This window comes from Mytilus galloprovincialis, chromosome 1 (assembly GCF_965363235.1).
Source record: "Mytilus galloprovincialis chromosome 1, xbMytGall1.hap1.1, whole genome shotgun sequence".
In the NCBI taxonomy this organism is placed as follows: Eukaryota; Metazoa; Mollusca; class Bivalvia; order Mytilida; family Mytilidae; genus Mytilus; species Mytilus galloprovincialis.
In genome coordinates this window covers 120,926,768-120,953,211 of record NC_134838.1, presented here as the reverse complement: position 1 = coordinate 120,953,211, position 26,444 = coordinate 120,926,768, and the positions used below count along the sequence as shown (strand labels likewise).

At 31.2% G+C, this 26,444-nt stretch overlaps 2 protein-coding genes across 2 annotated transcripts in view; one reads left to right on the top strand and one right to left on the bottom strand.

Annotated features, from left to right (window-relative positions):
• Positions 1-205: 205 nt before the first annotated feature.
• Positions 206-11,324, bottom strand: LOC143055465 (RING finger and CHY zinc finger domain-containing protein 1-like). Its single transcript, XM_076228618.1, has 8 exons — positions 11,171-11,324; positions 10,332-10,451; positions 9,378-9,496; positions 8,641-8,719; positions 6,271-6,374; positions 5,404-5,433; positions 3,899-4,043; positions 206-3,077 (listed from the first exon to the last, which is right to left on the bottom strand). Exons 1-8 carry the CDS (start codon positions 11,243-11,245, stop codon positions 2,796-2,798), a joined length of 954 nt encoding a protein of 317 aa, XP_076084733.1. The 5' UTR covers positions 11,246-11,324; the 3' UTR covers positions 206-2,795.
• Positions 11,325-17,900: 6,576 nt separating this feature from the next.
• LOC143055454 (acetyl-coenzyme A synthetase, cytoplasmic-like) overlaps positions 17,901-26,444 on the top strand; it is a 33,634-nt gene continuing 25,090 nt past the window's right edge. The window contains exons 1-2 of the mRNA XM_076228607.1: positions 17,901-18,269; positions 25,478-25,575. Of these exons, the coding sequence (XP_076084722.1) occupies positions 17,953-18,269; positions 25,478-25,575 (415 nt within the window). The 5' untranslated portion in view covers positions 17,901-17,952. The remainder of the gene's footprint in view (positions 18,270-25,477; positions 25,576-26,444) is intronic.

The following is a 26,444-nucleotide window of genomic DNA, read 5'->3' as shown; positions in this document are numbered from 1 at the left end:
TTGGAGGTTGGTGCCTTAATAAAAGACTTGGAACAACAGTTCATATCTTCCAAAAACTCATGTACAGGAAAATGTTCAACTACTTTCATATTCATTGTTAATTTCCTGAATTTTCAGCTTGAAAAAGAATTTAAACAATTTGTTTAACAAGTTTTATTGATTAAGGATGATACATTTTCCATATTAAAACAACAGGAATATATCACGTTCCTTTTTTTCAGAAGTACACAGTATATTAAATGCAGCCTGAATGTTAATATAAATATAAATATTCTATGTTTGCTTAAAGTATAACAAGGGTGGTACACAATGGGAACACAATAACAAATGAAGTCAGCTCATGCAGCAACATCACTTTAAGAAGGTAAATACAAATATTGTAAATTCAATTCATTATCGTGCAATCTCTTAAAAAGTATTCTCTTGGGTGACAGAATATCATGTTATTTCTCTAATATCTCACCTTGCTAGAATGTTAAGTTGATCAACTTTTTTAATATCGTCATATTTTTCTAAAAGTCAAATTTTCTTTAGAAATGCAAGCAAAAGCTAACCTTACTCTTCAAGCATATATATATATAAGTCAAAGCCAAATAGTGTAAAACATTTAGGTTAAAAGATAAATACATGTAAGAAAACTTTTCATTCAGAATAATGTCTCTTAATCCATGAATTAAAATCAAATCTCTGTAAATCACACTTTTATAAATTTTGCTCCATGTGGCAAGCAATTCACAGTATCAATAGACAGTTGGCAGTGTAAAAAACAGTTAAATGCCTGAAAGAGTATCTCTAATGCCATGTACAATAAATAATTAACAATTGTTTTTCTATCATTCATATCTATTAAAGAACATTTGTTAAAAACTTTTTAAATTAAATATCATTTTATAAATGAATGTTCACTTTTAGAACCTTTGAGGTAGGTTCAAAACAAATTTATAAATATTTATAACATATGATTTAACTAATACTTACTACTTCATTGTTACATTTCAAATAAATCAGAATCAATTGTGTAAAATCAACATTTCATACCGTATATTCTATAGAAGCAAATGACACATTTTAAAAGATACATTAAGACTCTTTTATCATCTCCTTGAAATTCGTAAACACAAATAAAATGTTCTTTAAGGATTATGTACCCTTGTGTTAATTCAATGCTAAACATATAGAAATTTTATAGAAAATCCACAGCATTTATCCTTGTACCCTAATATTTGGCAATTTCATGACTGATAGATATAAGATTATTGCATGCAGTGCTAGCATTGATTTCCTTAAACATTAAAACGAATTTATTAATGTATCTATTGGTTAAAACAAATTAAAATATGGACCAAATCAAGTACACCTTTTAGGGACTCAGCACGAGGTATTTTGGAAATTACAGGCTGCTTAGAACTTTTTGTAAAAAATAAACACCAGCACATCTTAAAAGCAAGTGAGTAATATATGTTTCAAATTTTATAAAAAAAAATCTCTGTATTAAAGGCTGTGGATTTTCTATAAAAAATCTTGATTTATTTGTCACAAAGTACTCTTTTTCTATTAAATGCAATGAAACGGTAAATAATAATGCTTTGCATCAAGTTTCCCCTTGGTATATGTACAAAATGGCCTATCCCTATTGTTCATTACATTTGTAGTTTTGATACAATTGAAGTTTGAAAAAATTCGTACAAAAATGGCTACAAATGGGGTCATAAACCTTAATGTAACTATGAATGTATCATTAAACATTCAACAAAAAACTGTCCCAAGTCAGGAGCCTCTGGCCTTTGTTAGTCTTGTATTATTTTAATTTTAGTTTCTTGTGTACAATTTGGAAATTAGTATGGCGTTCATTATCACTAGACTAGTATATATTTGTTTAGGGGCCAGGTGAAGGACGCCTCCGGGTGCGGGAAATTCTCGCTACATTGAAGACCTGTTGGTGACCCTCTGCTGTTGTTTTTTATTTGGTCGGGTTGTTGTCTCTTTGACACATTCCCCATTTCCATTCTCAATTTTATTTACAATCAAAAAAATGAAAACATAACAGATATGATTTTGGCATGTCTTTAAAACCATATTGCTTATCAAAATAAATAATTTTGATAACTGCATTTTGGCAGATAGCTTAAAATTCAATAACACACACACAAACAAGTTACTATAAATGCTGAACACAGATAAAATATTACTTATATATCAGATTAAATGCCCATTTTGAAGGAAAATTCAAAAGTTATCAAAGGTCACTTAAGTTTCAAAATGCAGATTGCACTCTTCCAAATGTACTTGAATACCATTGATATACCCCTGATGTAAAGACTACATAATTTTAACATAAAATATACTAGTGTGAAACTTGATAAGAATAAATAAATGCAAAATGTAGATTATTTATACCCAAATGCTGCAAATGTGCAAATATTGTATTTCCAATAAAAAATTTAAAATGATTGTACCCAAAGACAAGTGTAAGCGATATACAAATATTTGTCTTGCGTTTTTTTCCTCATGAAAAAGGACACTAAACAATACAATACTTTAACACATAGAATAAGTAAGGGGAATAACAACAAAAATCTGCTTTATTGGTTCTTTAGACAGAAAATATGAATGTTGAAGCTGGTTTTTTCTTTATACTTTGAGGACTGAAAAATAACTATATAACATATCACATTACAAATCATTGTCTGCATTCCATCACTGGGTAGTAAATCTAATCACATGACACCACTTTATAACTTACAGTAACAGAAATGAAAATTTATAACAGAAAAATTTAATTGTTTATATGTCAGTTAGGTTGACCTTTGGTCATTTGTAGTATTTGACTCTTTTCTTTCATCTGAAGTTTGACCACTTTGTTCTGTTGTATCTTCTGATTCTAACATCTCTAGCCATGGCTGGTTAGCTGCGACAGGTTCTGGTGCATTGTTAGATGCCTGGTTCGATTCACTGGTATTGCTAGCACCAGATACTACATTTAGGTTATTAGATTCTGGTCCTGCTGTTCTACATGTGTTGTACGAGCCACACTCAGAACATTTTGATCCCAATACATGGAAAACTACATTACTTTCCTGTTAATTAAAATAAAGGCTAACTTGATTTATAGCTTGTCATGGTGTTAACTATATATCAAATATCAAGTCAATATCTTCAAGCATGACAAAAGAAAGTGAGGAAAACTGATCATTTGAGTAAATTTTCTAATTTCAAAGACCATAACTCTGCACAAAATCATTAGAAAGGATCAAAATTCAAATTGATCTGTATTTCGCCAAAAAGTAAAAAAGTATTTTTGTAATTTCAGAAGTTATTCTGATGTTTTTATTTATGAGAAAAATGCAATAGTTCTAAGTTGGCAATGATAAAAACTGGCATTCGTAATTTCAGTTGTGATTTTCCTTTATATTGCGTCACATTAATAAGATTTCATGTATGACAGTGGTAAAATTTTCTCAATATAAGAATATCCACTCATCAATTTCTGAAGTCAAAAAATGTAATATGAGCTGCGTCGGATAGAAATCGACCTTATGCAAACGAAAATCAATACCTCTGTTAACCCATTTTGGGTTAAAATAATTTCTACGGAAAGTCTGTAATTGTTCCAAAAGTAGGTTTTTATAAGAAGACAACCCTTTTAAACGGACCAAAATGCAGCTTTTATATCTTAGATATTCCAAAATCGATCAAAGTCTTATATATGTATATGTGTACATCCACTTGCATAAGGTCGATTTCTATCCGATGCAGCTCATATGTTATTTTAGTGTATGTATTTTGCTCATTGTTTAAGGCCTTACAGTGATCTTTAGTTGCTTACATCAATGTCATTTTGTTTCGAGCTGATAGTTCGACATCCTTTTATAATGATGCATATTTATATTTGACAAACCTTATGACAATCTCTACATAGAATCTGTATATGATAATCCTTATACTCATCAGGCATTTGACAGTTAGCAACTTCTTCATCTAAATTTTCCCATATTTCTTTCATATTCAACATTGATTCACCACATATTGGACAGGCGTAATTACTAAAATTAACATAAAATGATAACAATGAATAATTAGTCAACAGATATACTGAACCGGTTTATTCATACAGCTACAGCTGTTTTTTATAACAAATAATATGTAGCAGGCATTACCTGAGAATGAGGATGAAGTCTGTATGAATTATTTTGTTTAATTCAGACATATTTTAACTTCAAAATCTGTTAAAAAAGAACCTGAAATACCGTGACGTTTCCGATTTTGATTCTGTGTTTTAGAGATTTTAGTTGTGATGTTATTTAAGTTATGATATCATATTCCATGTAAACAACAAAACGCAATCATCAGGTAAAGATTATTCATATCAAAGACAAAGAATTGTTAAAAATGAAATTGGTATTGTCATGAGTGTGTTCCTTGAGTTCCTATATTTTACTAGACTACTCAAAGTCTCATGACAAGGAGACTGGAAGAAGGAAGTAGATTTCTGCGGAAAAACAAAAAAAGTCTAAAAAAAAGTTAATGATTTGAGTTCATTAGTAAAATGAAATGTTCCCAATTTTTTTTGTTATTATTGATTTTTCTACTGTATATTCAATCTAATATTCAATCAAATTGAGTTCAATCCCCTGTTTTTCTTAACCCTTTCACTGATTGCTGCCCAGACAGAAGCTACTCTGAGACAATGGCTTCCCTGGCTACTTTTACTCAAGTGGGAGACCTTCATAATAAATGTCAATAAAAACTTGTCTGTAGTTATTTGTGTATTTATTTCATTCACTAACACCATGTTCACAGTTTTGTTCATGTTTTGATAATTTTTTCTTCATAAAATATTCAAATTTTCAAATTTTCTGCATTATCTAGGTGAAATTCTCAAAATTCTGCTTTAAGACCCCAAATCGTAATTTTTTAACCCAAAACGGCAAAATTTTTAAAAATTTTATGAGGCTGTACAAATTCCTCACACTGAACGATGTCCATTCCAAGTGTTTTGTATATAAAACGACATTTTATGTCAAAAAAGTATACTAGTTTGGCTTCAATTCTTCCCAAAAAAATGTTCCCTCATTTCAAATTCTCGTAAATTCCGTAAATTTCGTCTGATTTTGACACGGTTTTCACCAAACGGAAGCGCCATGTTTACACTTTCATCCGGGTATTCATCAAAGAAAGATAACTCATGTTTGCACTGATTTGAGAGGGAAATATAAAAGAGGTATTCCGATCCCGGTAAAACGGGACTCATCGTCAGCTGTCTGAAGCGTGAATCCCGGTAAACCGGGACTCATCGGCGAAAGGGTTAATGCATTCAATATCATCTTTGATAGAACAGGCAGTCAAGACAACATTTTAAGATGTATGACATATTCAGATACATTTTATCATGATTATACTTACCCTGTTTTTATCATCTCTCTGAAGCACGTTCTACAAAATACACAATTTTACATTTATAAGGTGATACTTTGCATTTATAAATCATAAAACATTTACAATAGTGGCTCATATCAAGACTGTTGTTATTATATATGATATATTATTACTTAAGAATTTATGCAGAATTATATAAGTGATACAGCTTGTTGTTGAAATAAGAATACTTATATCTATAAAATTCATATTTTTAATTGAAACATGAATTCATAATTTCTGGGAAATTCAAAATATTGACAGAAAATTGCGTGACTATTTACATTCTAAAACTCCACATCCACATCAAATATATTGTAAGAGACTGGAGTAGACTTCAATATAATTATAACATTTGGGTTGATCTCTGTTAAGGTCGCAGCAATAACCAATTTTAGAACCTGTATATATTTGTCTCTGGATGATCAGCCATTATGGACCAATTGTGGAGAAATATCTGCCCAGTCACAGGACAACTGCCCAAAATGTATAATCCTAATCTCATGAATTTTGAGTGCACCAGCACTAAGATGATCAGTGACCAGTACAATATAATCTGTGAATAAGTTAACATTGAGGCTATTTATATAACATGACCAAGATGTCCACATTGAGTTTTATATATATGGGAATAAGATGTTCCCATCAAGGGTAGTTTTTCCTGTGGTTGAAATGTCCATATAAGGTCACTTATATTACCTATAAGATTATATGATTTCAACATTGTGATAGGTAATATCATCTGTGTAATAGATGTCCACATTGTGATAAGTAATATTACCTGTATATGAGATGTCCACATTGTGATGTTACATTACCTGTGAATGAGATGTCCACATTGTGATGTTATATTACCTGTGAATGAGATGACCACATTGAGGTATATGAGCCTCTATTCTTGAAGTATGAAGATCTTCTAAACATACTGCACAATTAGAACGTGAAGACTTTACTATACACTAAACAAAAAAAGTAAACAGTATTTATTATAGTGGGTACATTACTAAAATGAAACAATCAAAATTGTAATCTTTTCTTCTTTTCTATACATTAAGTTGGATTTTGTGAATTAATTCATTATGGGCATTGCAGTAGATCATTAGATCATACTTATATTACAATCTTATGACTTTTAGTTATAAAGTAAATTTACTAATTGTTACAGATGCCTACCTGTTAAAAAGCATGAATTCAAAACCATTGATTTTTATTTACAATGATCAGCCAAACAATAAAAGGTAAATATAAACATACTGTTGAAAATTACTTTTCACAAAACATGTATTCACAACCATATATGTGTGATAATCCTATCCATTAGTGATAAAACTTACAATGAAAACTTTTATAATACTTCAACAGCTTGAAATAATTGCAAGCAGGAGAATTGCTGACTGACATTCAAAGATCACAAAGATCACATATCTTACAATCTTTTATTACAGCCTAGATTACAGTGTAATCATTACACATGTTATTGATCTTCTAAAAAAATACTTAAATTGAAATATTTCAGTGAATAATATCTAATGAAAATAACTTTTTTAAAGATGAATGAAATCAAAATTCTGAAATTTGTATTAAATCAAGTTTCCAATTTAGTATATGGTCCATTATTTGAAGCCATTTTCAGTGGTCTTTTTGGCAGTGAAAAACATGTACATGTCATTTCGGCAAGAACAAGGTGTGTTATATTTTCTGCTATGTAGACTAATAATTTTAGGTGAATTACCGTTAACTAAATAAAGCTTTAAATGTGGTACAAAATATTAATTTCTAACATGTATAAGTTGTGCGGTTATGAAAGTTGTAAGTAACACAAGTATATATCACAAAACATTGTAATAAAAGAGGGACGAAAGATACCAAAGGGACAGTCAAACTCATAAATCTAAAACAAACTGACAACGCCATGGCTAAAAATGAAAAAGACAAACAGAAAAACAATAGTACACATGACACAACATAGAAAACTAAAGAATAAACAACACGAACCCCACCAAAAACTAGGGGTGATCTCAGGTGCTCCGGAAGGGTAAGCAGATCCTGCTCCACATGTGGCACCCGTCGTGTTGCTTATGTGATTACAAATTCGGTAAATAGTCTAATTCGGTAGGTCACATTCATGAAAGGGAAAGGGATTGTAGTTACGACGTAAGGAACATATCCGATATCATTTGTGAAACGGTTATTCCATAACGGTCAACCAACTCGTGATGGCGTCTGTAAAATTTACGAAGGGATGATTTCAACTTCACCATTTGGAACTCTTGGTTTAAAAGCTTCCTTGTGAGCAGTAACCCTCTGTCAAGAAAATCATGATAGGAAATGCAAGCACGGGAATATCGTATCAATTGGGAGATATATACCCCGTATGCAGGTGCTGCTAATAAAATGATCAAATGATAATACCTGTACATGAGATACACACATATTTAGCTATCACATGTGAAAAGCACCTTACCATTGCTTTATGACTATTGCATTATGTATATTATTAACTTACCTCTTATGAAATAATTCTAAGATTAAATTTTATGTTATAATTACTATACAAGGTGTTTTATATATCTATGTTTGTCAAATTTATCAAAACATGCCAAAAATTAATGCATAAAAACAATGCAGATTTACTCAAAATAAAATAATCTGTCCAAAAGGAAATAACTGAAAATATTTTTTTTATAAATATCCTTCAAAAAAGAAATGTAGGCTTGAAAGCACTTATAATGCAATTTTCCATAAAATTAATATTTCTAAGGGTTATGACTCTTTAAACAAGTTGATCAGCACTGATTTTCAAACCTGGCAGAGAAATTACTGAATTTAACTTTTGATATAAAATTTGATAAAAAAAAACTGACAAGAAGTGTACATGCAAGCGCTCTAACAAGAACAGACACACAAGGTATCTCTATATCTCCCTCAACACATCACATGGAGGACAATTGAAATAGGTATTTTTATTTATTGTGTTTACAGTTTTGAAAGCACTGCAAAATACAAAATAAGAGGGGATAACTCAATAAAATTCAATATCCATTCTACTGTAACTATGCTTGTAGATAATAGACCTATCGTATATGACTAAAGACATGCACATAGTAGTAAGATAAACAATCAAGTTTCTTTATATCTCAATTATCATAAAACTCCAAAATTTTAACAAATCACTTAATTATAATTGGCTTTTCCTGTTGCATGGCAGCCAGCCATATATATTACCTTGTGCTGATCTTTCAAATCTAATGCCAGGCACATATCACATGTTTCACAGTGAAAAAAATTCTCCCTGCCACCAACCCTATATAATAAAACAATTACTCATTAATTATGTATAAAAAGAGAACATCAATTTTAATGAAAATGTATGTAGTTCTTTTATCAAATTTGGCATAGGCCCATGGTGTAATTAATATTTATTAGCTAAATTTCAACCATTGCGATTAAAACAATACATTTACATTGTCTATCAAAAAACAATTGCCCTTTCATTCACAATTCACAAAGAACACTAAAAATACATATCAATGACATAGCAACTAAAATAAACGCATTAAAAAAGGTGAAAACACCAACTGGTCAAAATGTACACACTTTTATTCTATCAATTTCATTTTGTTTACTTCACTAATGATTTAACAGAAAGCTTTCTGAAAAAACAAACCATATTGCTTGTTGTATTTTTTTTTTTATAAAAGCCAGGGTTCCTAATTCTCTTGTAAGTAAAACTTAATACTGTAGTGTACTAGTCCCATTGGCAAGTAAAAAATGTGACATGGAAAATACCTATCTCTAGCCTCACAATAATCACCCTTTTAATAACACAATTGGCAAGTTGTCAAATATATTTATGTCTTATCCTGAAAGGGCTCTTCCTAGAAAATGAAGTAGCCTTTCAATTAAACTATGTGAACACAACAACAGCACAGAACATAAAGTAAATCAAAAGTAAATCTTACCTACAAAGACCACAACCTTGACAGTGAAACTGTTTCTTGTCTTCATCATCAAAGAGAGAACAAAATGAACAGAAGTATTTACCAAACACTATATCACATTTAGTACATTTCTCATGTTTCTACAAAATAAATGTACATACAAATTATACAGATCAAGATGTAATACAACAAAAATTACAAAAGAATTAGGTTTGCAATTCATTATCATTCAATACATGGATTGGGCCTAAAACTTATAAAATATCATACTTTTGAAGCTTTTTTAACTTTTCAAAACAAACTGTAAAAAGGAAAAAAAGTTTTAACTGATAGACAATGTATATAAAATTAAGGATCATGTAAAATATATGTTTTTAGACAAAAGTCCAATGTTTGGGCCAAATTTAATGTTTTCTCGTCTGATTGTCAGAAACCATCAGACACATATAGATGTGTCATCACAGCAAGTAAAATAGGATTTAGAATGGAAACAGAGAATCTGTCAGAGACAACAACCCAACCAATGATCAGAAAACAGCCCAAGGCCATCAATAGGGCTACAAGTCATCAACACAACACTGATCAAGAACATCCTGCAACTGAACACTTGATATAAAATGTTTTTTTTTAATATAAAGTTATGATATGGTAGATCAATTGGTAGAAACTAATATATATATCATGTCTATATGTGATTAATGTGAATTTCTTCATTTCCTTATATGGAATGCTGATATGCGGAATCTTATTCATTCTTACGTAATTAAAGTTTACAATTTTGAGTTATATGTACATGTAGTTTGGTTATTCAAGTCATTGAAGCATGAAATGTGGGTCATAATGACCTTTTATGGAGGAAAGGATGTTATCTGCTTGAAAATGCATCAAATTGTATGTCAATCATTTAGCATTTTTAATGGAACGTAGCTATTTAGACCATATCAGATAATCCCATATTTTTTTCTTCTTTAATACCTCTTGTACTTCTTCACATTTTGCACAAACCACTTTCTTTACTGAGTGTCGGTCTAACACATGGTTCTCTTTCTCATCATGACAAATACGACAGAAATAATCTCGGTTACAGCAAGGTGCCTATAAAACATATTTAACATTTTTAATCAAGAAATTTACACCCAATATACATGTCCACAACAAAATACAAAATGATGACATCTAGATGTCTATTTTGGTACTTTACAGTAGTTAGGTTTAATTGATGCTTACACAAGATTTATTCAGCACAAAAAGAAACGCTGTGAGAATCTCATATAATTTAAAACAATGATCAAATGATTTTTTTAAACAATACAGTCTAACCAAAAACATGATTCAGATTTATTCAACAACACCAAAAAAACATTGTCCAAATCACACTTTATTTTGAAACAATGAAAAAAAATATTTATAGCAATACGCTTACCAAATCTTGATTACAAAATGAATTGACACAAAAACAATAAAAAGAGTGTGAACGTACTAAGGGTGTGAATATGAAAGGGCGCAAACATGTTTTTGGCCAAACAGACATGGATTCTGTCTTGATAGCAAATAAGAGAAGGGTGTCACGCCTTTGGTTGCTAGCCATATTCTTCTGCCCTGACATCCTGTTCAAAAATGCCCATGTTAAGTTTACTAATGAAAACAAAATTACTATTGCCAGTGGAGCTGTACAATGTATGCTTAATATTCATTAACGTTAATTACAAAAGTTCTATTGAGCAGCACGCATGCCTTGGGGTAACAACATAATTTGGGGTGAACTTTTTCAGCTAATACAAGTTGATTTCTGTTCGACTTGCAGTCTGACTTACAAGAAGTTTGCACTTTCTCTTGTAGTGCTGACAACCAAGATCATCATTAGGCTTTTGAGGCTCTTCAGTGGACATTGTCTTTTTTAACAAATCAATAATTTCTACATATGAGAAGCACACTTTTTTGTTGTCTTTTAGTAATACCGGAACCTTAAAAATTGGAGTCCGATTTTAATTTTAAAGTAGATCGACTGCAATCTGAATCTTTTATGCGCTTTAATAATTAAGTTAATTCGGCCCACAGTTTCGACCCGCCACCAAATCCATATGGCTCCATGCATTGAAAGATTTAGTATTATGCACCCTATGTTGCAATCATGAAAATACATGTTAGAGGAGAACTATTTGATTAAGCATTTAAGAAGAAGATGGTTATTTTCCGTTACAAGGAGCATAGTACAATATAGTATACATGTATATTAGATTGATTTAAGAACATTCAAATACGAATCAAAAGATGAGTTTTTGTTGGTTTTGTAGGGTTCTTATTTTAGCTCAATTTAAAACAGTTACATACTTCACTGACTTTGCATAGAGATTTTTGTTAATCCGATACAGGTTAACGGATGAATTGATAGTCATAAACTAAGGTTGATTTCTATTCGAAGTAGACCTTCTTTGATGTATCCTTTATTTCCAGTTCGATGGGATATATGCGTTTAACCAAAGACAAAATATATGTCTTTGGTTCTAAATAGTCACTAAACTTTGAATTAATTAATACGAGGGCAGCATCTTTATAGCAAACGTGAAGTTTAAGGATATGACTAGTATCTTTACATTCACCCGATTAAGAAGCTTCCGTTGGTTCTCACCAGAATACAGATTTAAAAAAAAATGAACATGTCTTCCATGGTAATCCAGAATTCAAGCATCGTGGTAACGGCAGTTTTGGAGATTTTTTGTTTGAAAGTGTTTGCTTATACTGAAGTCATTAAGTTCCATCAGAATTTCTAAAGTTCGTTGTGTGCTCTTTTATAATTATACATTAAATTCGTTGATCCGGAACGGTTCTTTTATTGCTTCCTTTTGTTCGAAGAAGTAAGATCTATTCTTCTGTTTGGTATGAACAATTTATAAAAAAAATATAATGCCCGTTTACATATGCATCTGGACCTGTCTGACAATAGCCTCCTTCAACAAGTCGAAGTTATTTTGACTTACAATGTTTTCTAACACGTTTCATTTGCAAGACAAGACATTATACACATATATGTGCGGTGATAAAAGAATTTAAAAAATGCTAAAAAAACTTAAAGAGCCTCAACGGCTGTAGTCGCTGAGTCGGTCAAAAGGGCATATAACTAAGGCACCAATTTTGTTTGTCTGGGGGATGTCCGGTGTCGTAAAGCGTTGTAGTCTGTAATAATCTTTTTAGAACAAAAGACACCAATCTGATAGGTTGTGATGTACATTGTTGATACATTAGATGTTTTAAAATGTTTAATAGAATATCTTTTCTTTTCACTTTTTTAAAAGTTATATGGAACTTTCATCGATAAAAAATTAACATAACTTTTGATTAACAAATTAATATAAAACAATGATACGTTTTTAAGGTTTTACAGGTGTTATAAATCATCCAGACAGCTGATTGACAGGATATGTAAATAAAAAATTGAAGTCCTTTGATTATAACTCTTCTGTTCAATTGTTATATACACTTTACATTGTCATATATACCAGTAGATTTTACATACATGCAATTGAAAAACTTTAAAAAAAAAAAATAAAAAAATTAAATACATGTATTTAAAAGTTAAATATATATGTATAACTTTATGTTTTATCATAGCATGGTTTTAATTAGGTTATATACATTGTGTGTTCATGTTGTTGTGTTCATGTTTTTTTTTTAATTTGAATGTACTTTAATCATTCTAATCATTCTAATCAAATAAAACTATCTTATCTTATCTTATCTTATCTTATAAATCTATTTTATTATTGTGTCACATATTGATTGACATACATATCATACAACAATATTAAAACATACATAAAGCAGTCAATACCCAGCCATATCATTTGGCTTATGAGACACATTGCACAAAATATATTTACATGTTCTTAAAAATCCAACGATACCTTGAAATACTGTATTTTTAAAACTAATAACTATGATTTTAGAGTATTTTCAACATGATGAATAAAAAAATGTTTCTTAAAAAATATTTACTTTACATACATCCAAAACTTCACACATACATACATCTAAAACTTCACGCATATATGTGAAAATATTTACATTAAGATATTGCGGGGGGGGGGGGAGGGGATCAACTGATATGCATAATTTAAATTAAAATAATTGTCCACGGTTAAAAATTTAAGTTAAAAATTTATGTCGCATGAAAGTAGTTAAAAATTATGTAAATAATTTACGTCGCATAAAAAACTTATGAATACTTTTACATAAAAATGTCTGAATCTCGGAGCAATTCATGATTTGTATAAATTTTAAATCGTCATTCAAATTTTCAAAACTATTAATATGTTGTGAACATTCTGAGTAAAGGTCAAATCTTAAGTCATTATATAGACAACAGTTCAATAAAAAATGTTTCTCAGTTTCAACACTTTTGTCAGAGCAATAAACACATAAACGGTCTTCAACAGGTATTGGCGGCTTGGTGTATCTTCCAGTCTCGATGGCTAACGGGAGCGAGCCTGCACGAAACGGGGCCATTACACGTCGGTACGACCGTGGAATAATTTTTGACACATACGGTTCCACGGAACAGTTGCTTTTGTATTGCCTATATGTTCCAAGTTTATTTCCATTGTCTTTTCCGCGATCGTTAAATAGTTCTCTCTGCCATTCATCTTATCTTTAGACTCGCTCCCTACATGAAGGTATATACATATGTGCCGCTGGAATGGGTCCCATTTTTAATATATAAAATATATCAATGGGGTGCAATTTTACCGACGAGGAAAATATCAATTAGGTATTAATGGACCGATTGTAATATATCAATGGATCATAATTTTTCAATATTTCATATAAATTAAAGTATATTATATAATTGAAAAGTGTTTTTTTTTTTTATATAGAAGAAAATTGTATATGCATATATGCTAAAGTGAACATTGATTGGTTAAATATTTCTCAGTCATGTCCTGTGTTTGAATTTGTTTGTTAGCTTTTTGGTCATGAATGTTTGTCTCCAATATTTAATTAACTGTGCATTTGTATTCAGATATCGCAGATCAAATTTATTCGTTCATTGTTTAATCATACGTTTTTTGATTGAGTTAAGTCTGCCAATTGATATTTTATCGTATGTTTTTCTTTGTTGTGATGTTATGCTATTGTTTCAGAAAAAGGGAGAAGGTTTGGATCCATTAAAACGTTTAATCCCGCTGCAAATGTTTGCACCTGTCCTAAGTCAGGAATCTGATGTACAGTAGTTGTCGTTTGTTTATGTAATATATACGTGTTTCTCGTTTCTCGTTTTGTTTATATAGATTAGACCGTTGGTTTTCCCGTTTGAATGGTTTTACACTAGTAATTTTGGGGCCCTTTATAGCTTGTTGTTCGGTGTGAGCCAAGGCTCCGTGTTGAAGGCCGTACTTTAACCTATAATGGTTTACTTTTTAAATTGTTATTTGTATGGAGAGTTGTCTCATTGGCACTCACACCACATCTTCCTATATCTATATATGTGCCCTTTATAACTTGCTGTTCGGTGTAAGCGAAGGCTCTGCGTTGAAGAACGTAATTTGACCTTTAATGGTTTACTTTTACAAATTGTGACTTGGTTTGAGAGTTGTCTCATTAGCATTCATACCATATCCTCTTATATCTATATAGGTACTATTTGAGCTGATAAATCAACGAAGTTTTTTCCATAAAAAAGGGGGGTCCCTGGCCCCACTTAATCCCGCCTCTGGTATACAATACTTAATAATCTAATCCTCATTTGTATGGTGAAGCGGTTTATTGCAGGACTGTAAATTTTTTCAGCACTTATCTACATATCATTGTTAACGGGAAGCCATAAATGTTTTAAATAATAAATGGAAATTCATATACTGACAAATTACTAAATCCGTTTCTCATAATGTCAGTGAATATTAGTTTTTCAAAAGTCAATAAAACCACATTTTACCTCATAAAGAAAACCAAACGTAAAGCTTACAACAAAGCTAAAAAAAACTGGTAAACAAGAACATAAAGATAAATATAAAAAGTTAAAAGCTACTGCTCAAAGAGAAATAAGAAGAGCCCAGAGTACGTACATGCAAGAAATAATTAGCCCCCAGTTAGAAGAAAAACCTAAATCTTTCTGGCAATTTATAAAAAGCAAAAAAACAGAAACATCTGGAGTGTCACCATTAAGAGGAAAGGATGGTTTATTATATAGTGAGCCGAATACACAAGCTAACATCCTAAATGAACAATTTAAAAAGGCTTTTACTACCGAAGATACACCCTTTATGCCAAATAAAGGTACTAGTCCCCACCCCACTATGCCAGACATATTTATTAGTAATAATGGCTTATTAAAGTTACTTAAACACTTTTAAAATCCACACAAAGCCAATGTCCCTGATAATCTGCCAGCATATTTTTTACATAATTTTGCAGAAGAATTGTCTCCATTTTTGACATTCTTTTTCCAAAAATCTATTGATACTGGTAAAATCCCAAATGATTGGAAGCAGGCTAATGTTGTACCAATATTTAAAAAAGGTGACAAGCATAACGCTATTAATTATAGACCAGTTTCATTAACTGCAATATGTTGCAAAATTCTAGAACACATTTTAACAAGCAACATAAGGAAACATCTTACAATTAATAATATATTAAATGATAGTCAACATGGGTTTAGAAGTAAAAGGTCTTGTGAAACCCAACTTATCATCAGCATACAAGATCTTGCAAAATCATTGGGATATGGTAACCAAATAGATGTCATACTTTTAGATTTTTCCAAAGCTTTTGATAAAGTCCCCCATGAACGATTAGCCCAGAAATTAGAATTTTATGGTATTAGAAATCAAAATTTAAATTGGATAAATGACTTTTTAGCTGACAGGCAACAGCAAGTACTATTAAATGGTGTTTTAAATCTTCAAAATTAGCTGTTGACTCTGGTGTGCCTCAGGGAACAGTTTTAGGCCCAACATTATTTTTACTCTTTATTAATGACCTACCCGAACATGTAACTTGCAATGCAAGACTTTTTGCAGATGACTGTTTATTGTATAGAAATGTAAATAATAGTTCTGATGCACAATTACTTCAAAAAGATTTATCTAGTTTAGTAAAATGGGAAGAGGACTGGCAAATGAATTTTAATCATGAGAAGTGTTATGTAATTCATATTTCTAAAAAAGGTAAACCTTCCTCTTTTGATTATATATTGCACAATCATGTTTTAGAAGCAGTAAAAGACAGTTAATATTTAGGCGTAACTATAAGCCATGATCTTGATTGGGGAAGACATATAAACAATATTACTTGTAAGGCAAATAAAACCTTAGGTTTTCTTCGTAGGAACCTGAAAAACTGCACACGTAAGGTTAAAAACCTTACGTACACATCACTTGTCCGTCCAGTCGTCGAATACTCTTCCCCTGTCTGGGATCCGTACAAAAAACAACACATCACTCAGGTTGAACAGGTACAGCGTAAGGCAGCCAGGTTTGTAAAGACAGATCACCTGGTGCAGTTTCAAACTTAATTAAATCTTTGGAATGGGAAAATTTAGAAATAAGAAGGAAAAAAGCTAGATAATTAACTATGCTGTATAAAATAAATTTGGGGTTAGTTGAAGTTCCTAAGGACAATTTAACAATATCTGATAGACGTACTAGGGGGAAACATAAATTTAGGCAAATATCTACAAATAAAGATTTCTATAAATTTTCATCGATCTATCCTCGCACTATTTCGGACTGGAACTCACTACCTGAAGCAATAGGTATGTCCGACACCCTGGAATCCTTCAAAAATGGCATATCCACTCTAACACTTGGAGGATCCTTACGATCTGTCTCTAATAATGATCTTTTTGTTCCAAGACCAAATACATTTTTTTATAAAAAATCTTTTCATTATTCTGCAACCAAAGTATGGAATAATTTACCACTCGAAATAAAAAAATGTCCTAATGTGGAATTATTCAAGAAACATAGTTATAATCATTTTCTTGAAAATTATATGCAAGTCAAATAATTTGTTTCCCTCTAACCAAACTATATCAAATATTGTCATTTATTACCCTTTGTATATTTCAATGATTGAATTGTGTATATACTAGTAATATATATTGTAATTTAATGTATGAATGTATGAATGTTAACTGTATGCATGTATTTTTTTTGAGGGCCTCAATGAAAATTAGACTATGAGTTACCCTCTTTAAATAAAGAATTTATTATTATAATATTATTATTATTATTATTATTATTATTATTATTATTATTATTATTATTATTATTATTATTATTATTATTATTATTATAAACTACAAAGCCACTGTACATAATGTATATATGTTATTGTTAACGATTTTTCTTTGTCATATTATTTTTAAATTAAGTCCATATGTACATAGCACACAAGTTCCGGGAAGTTTTACACTCCTACCTAGGAGTCTACTCTCGTATTCGGAAGAAGAAGAAGAACCAGTTATTACAGGCCGACTATAAATAGGGGCGAGCTGATGTACCGTGTTTCTGAAATGACACATTTCAAGCGTTTACACGACGTCGATTACCAAAGCCGCCGACACAACTTTCACTTTTGAGGCAAAACTTTAAAAGAAATGGATAATTCTGATAAAACACCTCGTCTCTTCCCTCCTCCTGATCGACTACGCAACGAATCTCATGTTAAATCCATGGATGACTACAAGGAAATGTATAAGCGATCAGTGGAAGATCCCGAGGGGTTCTGGGGAGATATTGCCAAGCAATTTTATTGGGTATCTCCTCCCACAGGAAAATTTGTAGATTATAATTTTGACTGTAGAAAAGGTCGAATATCTATCAAATGGATGGAGGGTGCCAAAACAAACATTTGCTACAATGCTATAGACCGGCATATCAAAAATGGACAAGGAGACAAGATTGCTTTCTTCTGGTTAGTAGTATCGTCTCAGAATTATAGTTATCCCGTACCATTGTAAAATCATACCAACGTCAACTCGTACCACTAAAAAAAAACTCGTACCACTACTAACTCGTACCAACTTATTTAAATGCATTTGATTGGTGTTTAACATGTCAGGAATAACCACCAATTGGTGGATTATACCTCAATTGACGTATAATCCCACCAATTGACATATAGTGGTAAATACCAATTGACGTATAATGCAGGTTTTTTGTAATAAAATGCTAGTGTGAGATAGGAGCATGATTTTGCAACTTGCAACCTATTTTATGACCCTTATTGAGTCCTCCGAAAGTTTCAGTTTTGTCAAAGCCTACTGCATCTCTTGAGAATGCATGTGTACAACAATTCTTTTGTTGAAACATTTGTACTATCATGACTATTGACCATGATTGACTTTTGATAATGAAAGTCAAGTATTAACAAAGAGCTCCATTCACCTGTGGAGTTGTACTCATGGTCACATGATTGCACACAGTATTGATGTCCATTGACAGGTGATTGGTGGTTAATTTGCCAACCAAGAATTGACAAGTCAACAATAGAAGAAACTGCAAATACAATTATTGATTGAATGCAATATGTTATGTGACTATACTAAACTAGAAATGTTTGACAAGTTTTCATACAATAATATGGTTTTAAGAAAACAATGCTCCATTTTGGTGGAATAATTTGCCTTGAAAAACAAAGAATTATACACCAATTGGTCTATATCATTATATGTCAATTGGTGGATTATACGTCAATTGAGGTATAATCCACCAATTGGTGGTTATTCCTGACCTGTTTAATGATGAATATATACTGTTATTTCACTCAATACCTCTTAAGTCCATTTTTAAGTCTGTTAAATGTATATAATTTGAAAGTACAATGACCAATTTGTAGCTAATGTTCCTTGTGTATTGGATAGACAATACCGTGGCAGATTTGCTTTGTTGTCTCCCTTGATATAACCAATTTAAATTGCTCAGTTTCGATAATCTATATACAAAGTTTTCTCAATGGCAACTACATGTATATATTATGTAAAGTTAAATACAATAATGGGAACAGTTCTATTGAGGCTTGTTTAGGGGGGTAGGGGGTATCAATATCCCATATCCCATTAAGCAGTGTTAAGTTTTTGTCCCAATATCCCATATCCCTATAATGTTTACCCCTAATATCCCAATAATTTTTTTTTACAAATATACCGTATCCCTAAAACTATTTTGAAGTATCCTAAAAAATCATTAATTCATTCCCAAACCCATTTTTTTTTTGTATAAAACATTCGTAAATACATGTTGTATGCGTTGCAGTAATGATGTCAAGGATGTGGGCTTTTTCACAGAGAAAAGTTAATAATTCATTCTAGAATTAACCAGAAACCTTTAAATTTTAATCTTACATGTCTCTGGAATAACCAATATATAATTTAAAAGTGTTTGTAACGTCAGTGGATAAATAAAAAGTTACTGTAGAGATAAACGTGAGCCACCAAATGTGAGCTTAACACAGGCACTTAGCTAAGAGAATCACCCAATGTGAACTCAAAGATAGCACATCGTTTTAATAGAAAAGCAAATTAAATGCTTCCCTGAGCGCAGCCTGATACGACCACAGAGGTCGAACCCTGAACAGTTGGGTTAAATTTGGACACAACATTCAAGATTTATAATATACGATGGATAATCACGTGAAATTACAGAATTTTTTCGTCTAGCAAATAGTTATAACCCCTTATTGAAGTCCACCTATGAAATCTCCCTTGATATAACCAATTTAAATTGCTCAGTTTCGATAATCTATAAAGTTTTCTCAATGGCAACTACATGTATATATGATGTAAAGTTAAATACAATAATGGGAACAGTTCTATTGAGGCTTGTTTAGGGGGGTAGGGGGTATCAATATCCCATATCCCATTAAGCAGTGTTAAGTTTTTGTCCCAATATCCCATATCCCTATAATGTTTACCCCTAATATCCCAATAATTTTTTTTTTACAAATATACCGTATCCCTAAAACTATTTTGAAGTATCCTAAAAAATCATTAATTCATTCCCAAACCCATTTTTTTTTTGTATAAAACATTCGTAAATACATGTTGTATTCGTTGCAGTAATGATGTCAAGGATGTGGGCTTTTTCACAGAGAAAAGTTAATAATTCATTCTAGAATTAACCAGAAACCTTTAAATTTTAATCTTACATGTCTCTGGAATAACCAATATATAATTTAAAAGTGTTTGTAACGTCAGTGGATAAATAAAAAGTTACTGTAGAGATAAACGTGAGCCACCAAATGTGAGCTTAACACAGGCACTTAGCTAAGAGAATCACCCAATGTGAACTCAAAGATAGCACATCGTTTTAATAGAAAAGCAAATTAAATGCTTCCCTGAGCGCAGCCTGATACGACCACAGAGGTCGAACCCTGAACAGTTGGGTTAAATTTGGACACAACATTCAAGATTTATAATATACGATGGATAATCACGTGAAATTACAGAATTTTTTCGTCTAGCAAATAGTTATAACCCCTTATTGAAGTCCACCTATGAAATCTCCCTTGATATAACCAATTTAAATTGCTCAGTTTCGATAATCTATAAAGTTTTCTCAATGGCAACTACATGTATATATTATGTAAAGTTAAATACAATAATGGGAACAGTTCTAATGAGACTTGTTTAGGGGGGTAGGGGGTATCAATATCCCATATCCCATTAAGCAGTGTTAAGTTTTTGTCCCAATATCCCATATCCCTATAATGTTTACCCCTAATATCCCAATAATTTTTTTTTTACAAATATACCGTATCCCTAAAACTATTTTGAAGTATCCTAAAAAATCATTAATTCATTCCCAAACCCATTTTTTTTTTGTATAAAACATTCGTAAATACATGTTGTATTCGTTGCAGTAATGATGTCAAGGATGTGGGCTTTTTCACAGAGAAAAGTTAATAATTCATTCTAGAATTAACCAGAAACCTTTAAATTTTAATCTTACATGTCTCTGGAATAACCAATATATAATTTAAAAGTGTTTGTAACGTCAGTGGATAAATAAAAAGTTACTGTAGAGATAAACGTGAGCCACCAAATGTGAGCTTAACACAGGCACTTAGCTAAGAGAATCACCCAATGTGAACTCAAAGATAGCACAACGTTTTAATAGAAAAGCAAATTAAATGCTTCCCTGAGCGCAGCCTGATACGACCACAGAGGTCGAACCCTGAACAGTTGGGTTAAATTTGGACACAACATTCAAGATTTATAATATACGATGGATAATCACGTGAAATTACAGAATTTTTTCGTCTAGCAAATAATTATAACCCCTTATTGAAGTCCACCTATGAAATCTCAAACGACTAAATGTTCTTAGATGGTTGATGTAATTAAAGGTCAAAGATGTACAAAGCATGGTATTCTTGACCTTGACATACATTTTAAAGAAACAAATTCTTATCTCTATATGCATAGAAATAGCTGTCATTCACAGCATGTATACCGAGGGTTTATTAAAGGTGAAGCAATACAGCAAATTAGAAACACAAGTGACCATAACAAATTAATAAACAATCTAACTAATTTCAAAGTGGCATTTATTACAGTTTGACGAAGATTGTGTACAAATATTCAATGCTGCACCAATAATTGCGTATAGCAAACATAAAAGTGTTTGAGATGTGCATAGTGGATCAAAGTTAAAGACTTTAACATAAAATTGACAGTTGGACCCCTGATGATGGCAGATCTGTCATAATAAGTAGATAAGTTAAAATATAAATATATCAATATATACATGAATAATTTTCATATTTGATTTTATTAAAACATTTGTAAAATAATGCATCTAAAATGACCATAATAAATTATTTTTGGCAATTTTATCAGCATGATCAAGTGAAATGTAAATATTTCTTTTCATTTCCACATTTTTGTTTTTCATTTGCAAAATTCAATATCCCTAAATAGGCATCAATATCCCATATCCCATTTATTATTAGGACAAATATCCCATATCCCTAAAATTAAAATGGCAAATATCCCGTATCCCAATATACCCTATACAAGCCTCTCGATTCAGAATATAATATTTTTTTCTTATAATCTTAATTTACTTCTGTGAGTTTTAAAGTAATAAATGATGAAAATAACTTACCTATATTTCCATTTAAGTTTACACCTTTAAGAAAAAACACCTTAAAACATTAGTCTTTGTGAATATATTTTTAATGGTACGACTTCCCAGTGGTACCACTTTACGTTGGTACGAGTAACTTTTTTGGTACAAGTTAACATGGTACGAGTTTCCGGTGGTAAGAGTTAACTTGCTTCCTCGTCTCGTTTTGTGTTTTCGACCGTCTTACGTTTTTGACCTAATTCTACTTTCACTGCCCGAGTGACGTCATATTCGGCTGCTATACTTAGTAACAATAGCAAATTATACCACGTGTGTTGAAGATTTTCCAAATAAAGTTATCATAATTAAGTATTTACGTTTTTTTATTCGATATCACAGTTTTGTACCTTTTCACTAATACTCGTTTTACCTTCCAAAAGAAACTATCAAAAATAAACAAATTTTCTAAAAATATGGCAAAGTGCTTGCATGGGAAGTTTACAGCAAGGTCATTAAGTCACATGACTGTCATGGGGTTAGTTGTAATACTTAAAGTTATTTTAAACACGGAAATTTGCATGATCCTTACAGCTTTTTACTGAAAAAATGAAATATTAATTTATTTTTTTAACAGTCTGTCAGTGGAAATTACAGACAATACTCACCAATCTCGCTTCACAATTCCTTAACTAAAATATCAATCAAAAACATGAAGTATACAAGATCCTAGACATACAAGGCTTCCAAAGTACATCAAGTAAAATGTGTACAACTAATCAAAAAAATATATCAAAATAATATTTTATGTCTTATAGTTGTAAATGTAACCACTTAATTCATTACAATGTATGTCATAAGTTTAATTGCCTCTAACACTTTCATATAAACTTCGGCATCAAATTATAACCAATTTCGGATTTGTACGACATTTCATTTCCATGTTTGGGCCTGTTTCTTAGATAGGTTGAAAACACAAGACACTTGTTTTTGTCAACAAAGTCAAAGGTGCCATCGACCTAATGAACTCAATTAAAAAAAAATTAAAGATCGAAATATATTTCAGATACAATTATTTTATGCACAAGTATACTACTACTAGTGACTCTCAATATAGAAGCCATGTCTATGTTCAAACAGATAAAAGAGTAATTCGGAAAAATATTTTAATAGGTCGAAAATACAATACACGAGGATACTCTGTAGTAGTCCACAATTTTTTTTTATTTCATGAAGCTTTTCTTAATAAAATATACAAATTTGTCTTAATTGGTATGTTTGACAATGACATCATCTGTCAACAAACTAAAGGACAAGTTTGTACAGGTGTATTTTGTGGGAATATACATGTAGTATTGCATAATAGTCTCATGTAGATCTATGTTGTAAAGAAAATATCACCAGTATATTGATTATATGTATCCTATAAAATTAAACATATGCATACCTGCCAACTGTCACTATTTGCGGGGGATTTCCCGCATGAAGGCTTCCAAATTGAAATTTTGAAAGAGCAATTTTGTCCACAATTTTAACAAAACAATTAATTTTACAATGAATTTAGGCTTATAAAAGTATGAAGAAGCCAAAAAAACAACATTAAAATGTATTTGCAGGACCCCTTGAAGGTTTTTTAGGACTATGACAGCCATCTTGCAAGCAAAACCCCCATGGGCATTTTGAAAATTTGGCAGGTATGCATATGACATGAACAGGCAGTCAAGGGTAATACTACAATGTACACAAGTGTATCTTATTTACTGGTAGAGATAAGATATTTTAATGATATATTTTGATATGAAGTCTGTGCCAAATGCCATCGTTCAAACGTACCGAACAGATGAAATAGACACAGGTCTGCCAAATCCTATGTCCAGTGATCTCTCAGTTTTGTGGCTTGTATTTTGATATGTGTGCACAATGCCCACATGTTAAGGTTGATAAAATGTTCTTGCTAGCCCTTGAAAAGTAACATGACTGTCTGTCAAAGTATATTTAGTCCACCGTGACCTAACAGAAGTTCCACTAGAAACTTTGTTATAAACAATGTCATAATATCTGTTCTTGTTGGAACAAATGTTTCATGCCATTTATTTTGTTTGGAACTTATATAATGAAGAAACTTGTATTCCATGACATGTCTTAGGAAACCAGTGTGTCTCAAACACTATCAACCCAACAAAATGCCAAGACAGAAAAAATTGATTCAGTCAGACCGAAATGTATAGATTTTTTAGTTGAAAATATAGGAGAAAATATGAGATTTCCTTTTCGGTCAGACAAAACCTAAAACAGTTTGGCACAGACTGGAAGCAATCATGAAAAAAAGGGCAAATGCAATTTTTATTAAGGAATGATTGTAATATTTTTTCTGTCTATGAAGAAATAACATAAAAAATGTGGTGCACACTGAATAATGTGCGTTGCGAGATATTTAACAATGTGCACCACATTTTTTATGTTATTTCGAATAGACCGACAAAATATTACAGTTATTTCTTATAATTTAATTCTAAATTCCATTTTTAAATCGGCGTAAATCATGAAAAACCGTTGATGACGACAATGGTCACATGATAAAATTGTGTCTATGATATATGATAAACAAAGAGACCAAAAGAGTTTGACATAGACTTATTGTTTTATCATGTTTATCCCTTAGACATTCAAATTTTGTACTTAAACATGTACATGTACAAAGATCATATTTTTTTTCTTTTTTTAGTTTCACTTGGCTACTTTGCTACCAATTGAAAAATATATACACAATGTTCATGTATATGCAAACAAGGGGGATAATAGGAAACTGTAAAACAAATCTGATATAACTTTCAAATTGGTTTACCTATACCTGTGTATAAAACACTTTTAAATTGTACAAGTATTAACCACAATGATGAAATTGCTTTTTGTTGAAGGCTGTGAATTGGTTGTTTATATTCTTGTTCTTTCATCTTGATGAATAAAGGTACAAATCAATGGGCAGTGTTGTAGCATGTTACACCTGACTCAACCTTTTGAGCCACATCTATTATTTACATATACATGTATTTGCAGGGAAGGAAATGACCCAGCTGACCATGATTCAGGAAATATAACCTACTCACAGTTAAAAGATAAAATCTGCAAGTTTGCCAATATTTTAAAGCAATCTGGTAAGTAAATATTTGTTACATGTAGTCTTGTATGTTTTGTTTTTTTAAATTTTAGTTTATTTATATGTTTCAGAGTTTAGTGTGATGTCCATGTACACATTTTTGTTCAGGGATGAGCTGAAGCCCACCTCCATGTGCTGGGGTTTCTTGCTGTGTTGACGACACATTTGAATCCTTTGGCTGTTATCTGCTTTTTGATCAGGTTGTTGTCTCTTTGACACATTCCCCATTTTCATTCTGAACTTTATTGAAGAGAAAATTTCTCATATTAAAAATATTCAGAAAATAATAACAGCTACCAAAAAAAGTACAATGAATGGTCATTCAGGCAGAATTATAAAAATAAATTAAACATGGTAATTATTGAATGTTATCCAAATCTTTAGGATAAGTCAGTTTGAAGTAAGTCCTGACTGTTGTGTTATTGTTGATAATTAGTAAAAGTCATGGATCATGCATACAAACAATCAAAAGCCATATTTTATCTGACATTTTGTGCTGGAATATTAGAAACACATTTACAATGTAACTTTAAATATTTTTATACGACCGCAAAAATAGTAGTCGTCGGCGTCCGAAGACTTTTGGTTTTCACACTATAACTTTAGTATACTAGTAAGTGAATAGAAATCTATGAAATTTAAACACAAGGTTTAAGACCATAAAAGGAAGGTTGGGATTGATTTTGGAAGTTTTGGTCCCAACAGTTTGGGAATTAGGGGCCAAAAAGGGCCCAAATAAGCATTTTCTTGGTTTTCGCACTTTAACTTTAGTTTAACTAAATAGAAATCTATGAAATTTTGACACAAGGTTTATGACCACTTAAGGAAGGTTAGGATTGATTTTGGGATTTTTGTCCCAACAGTTTA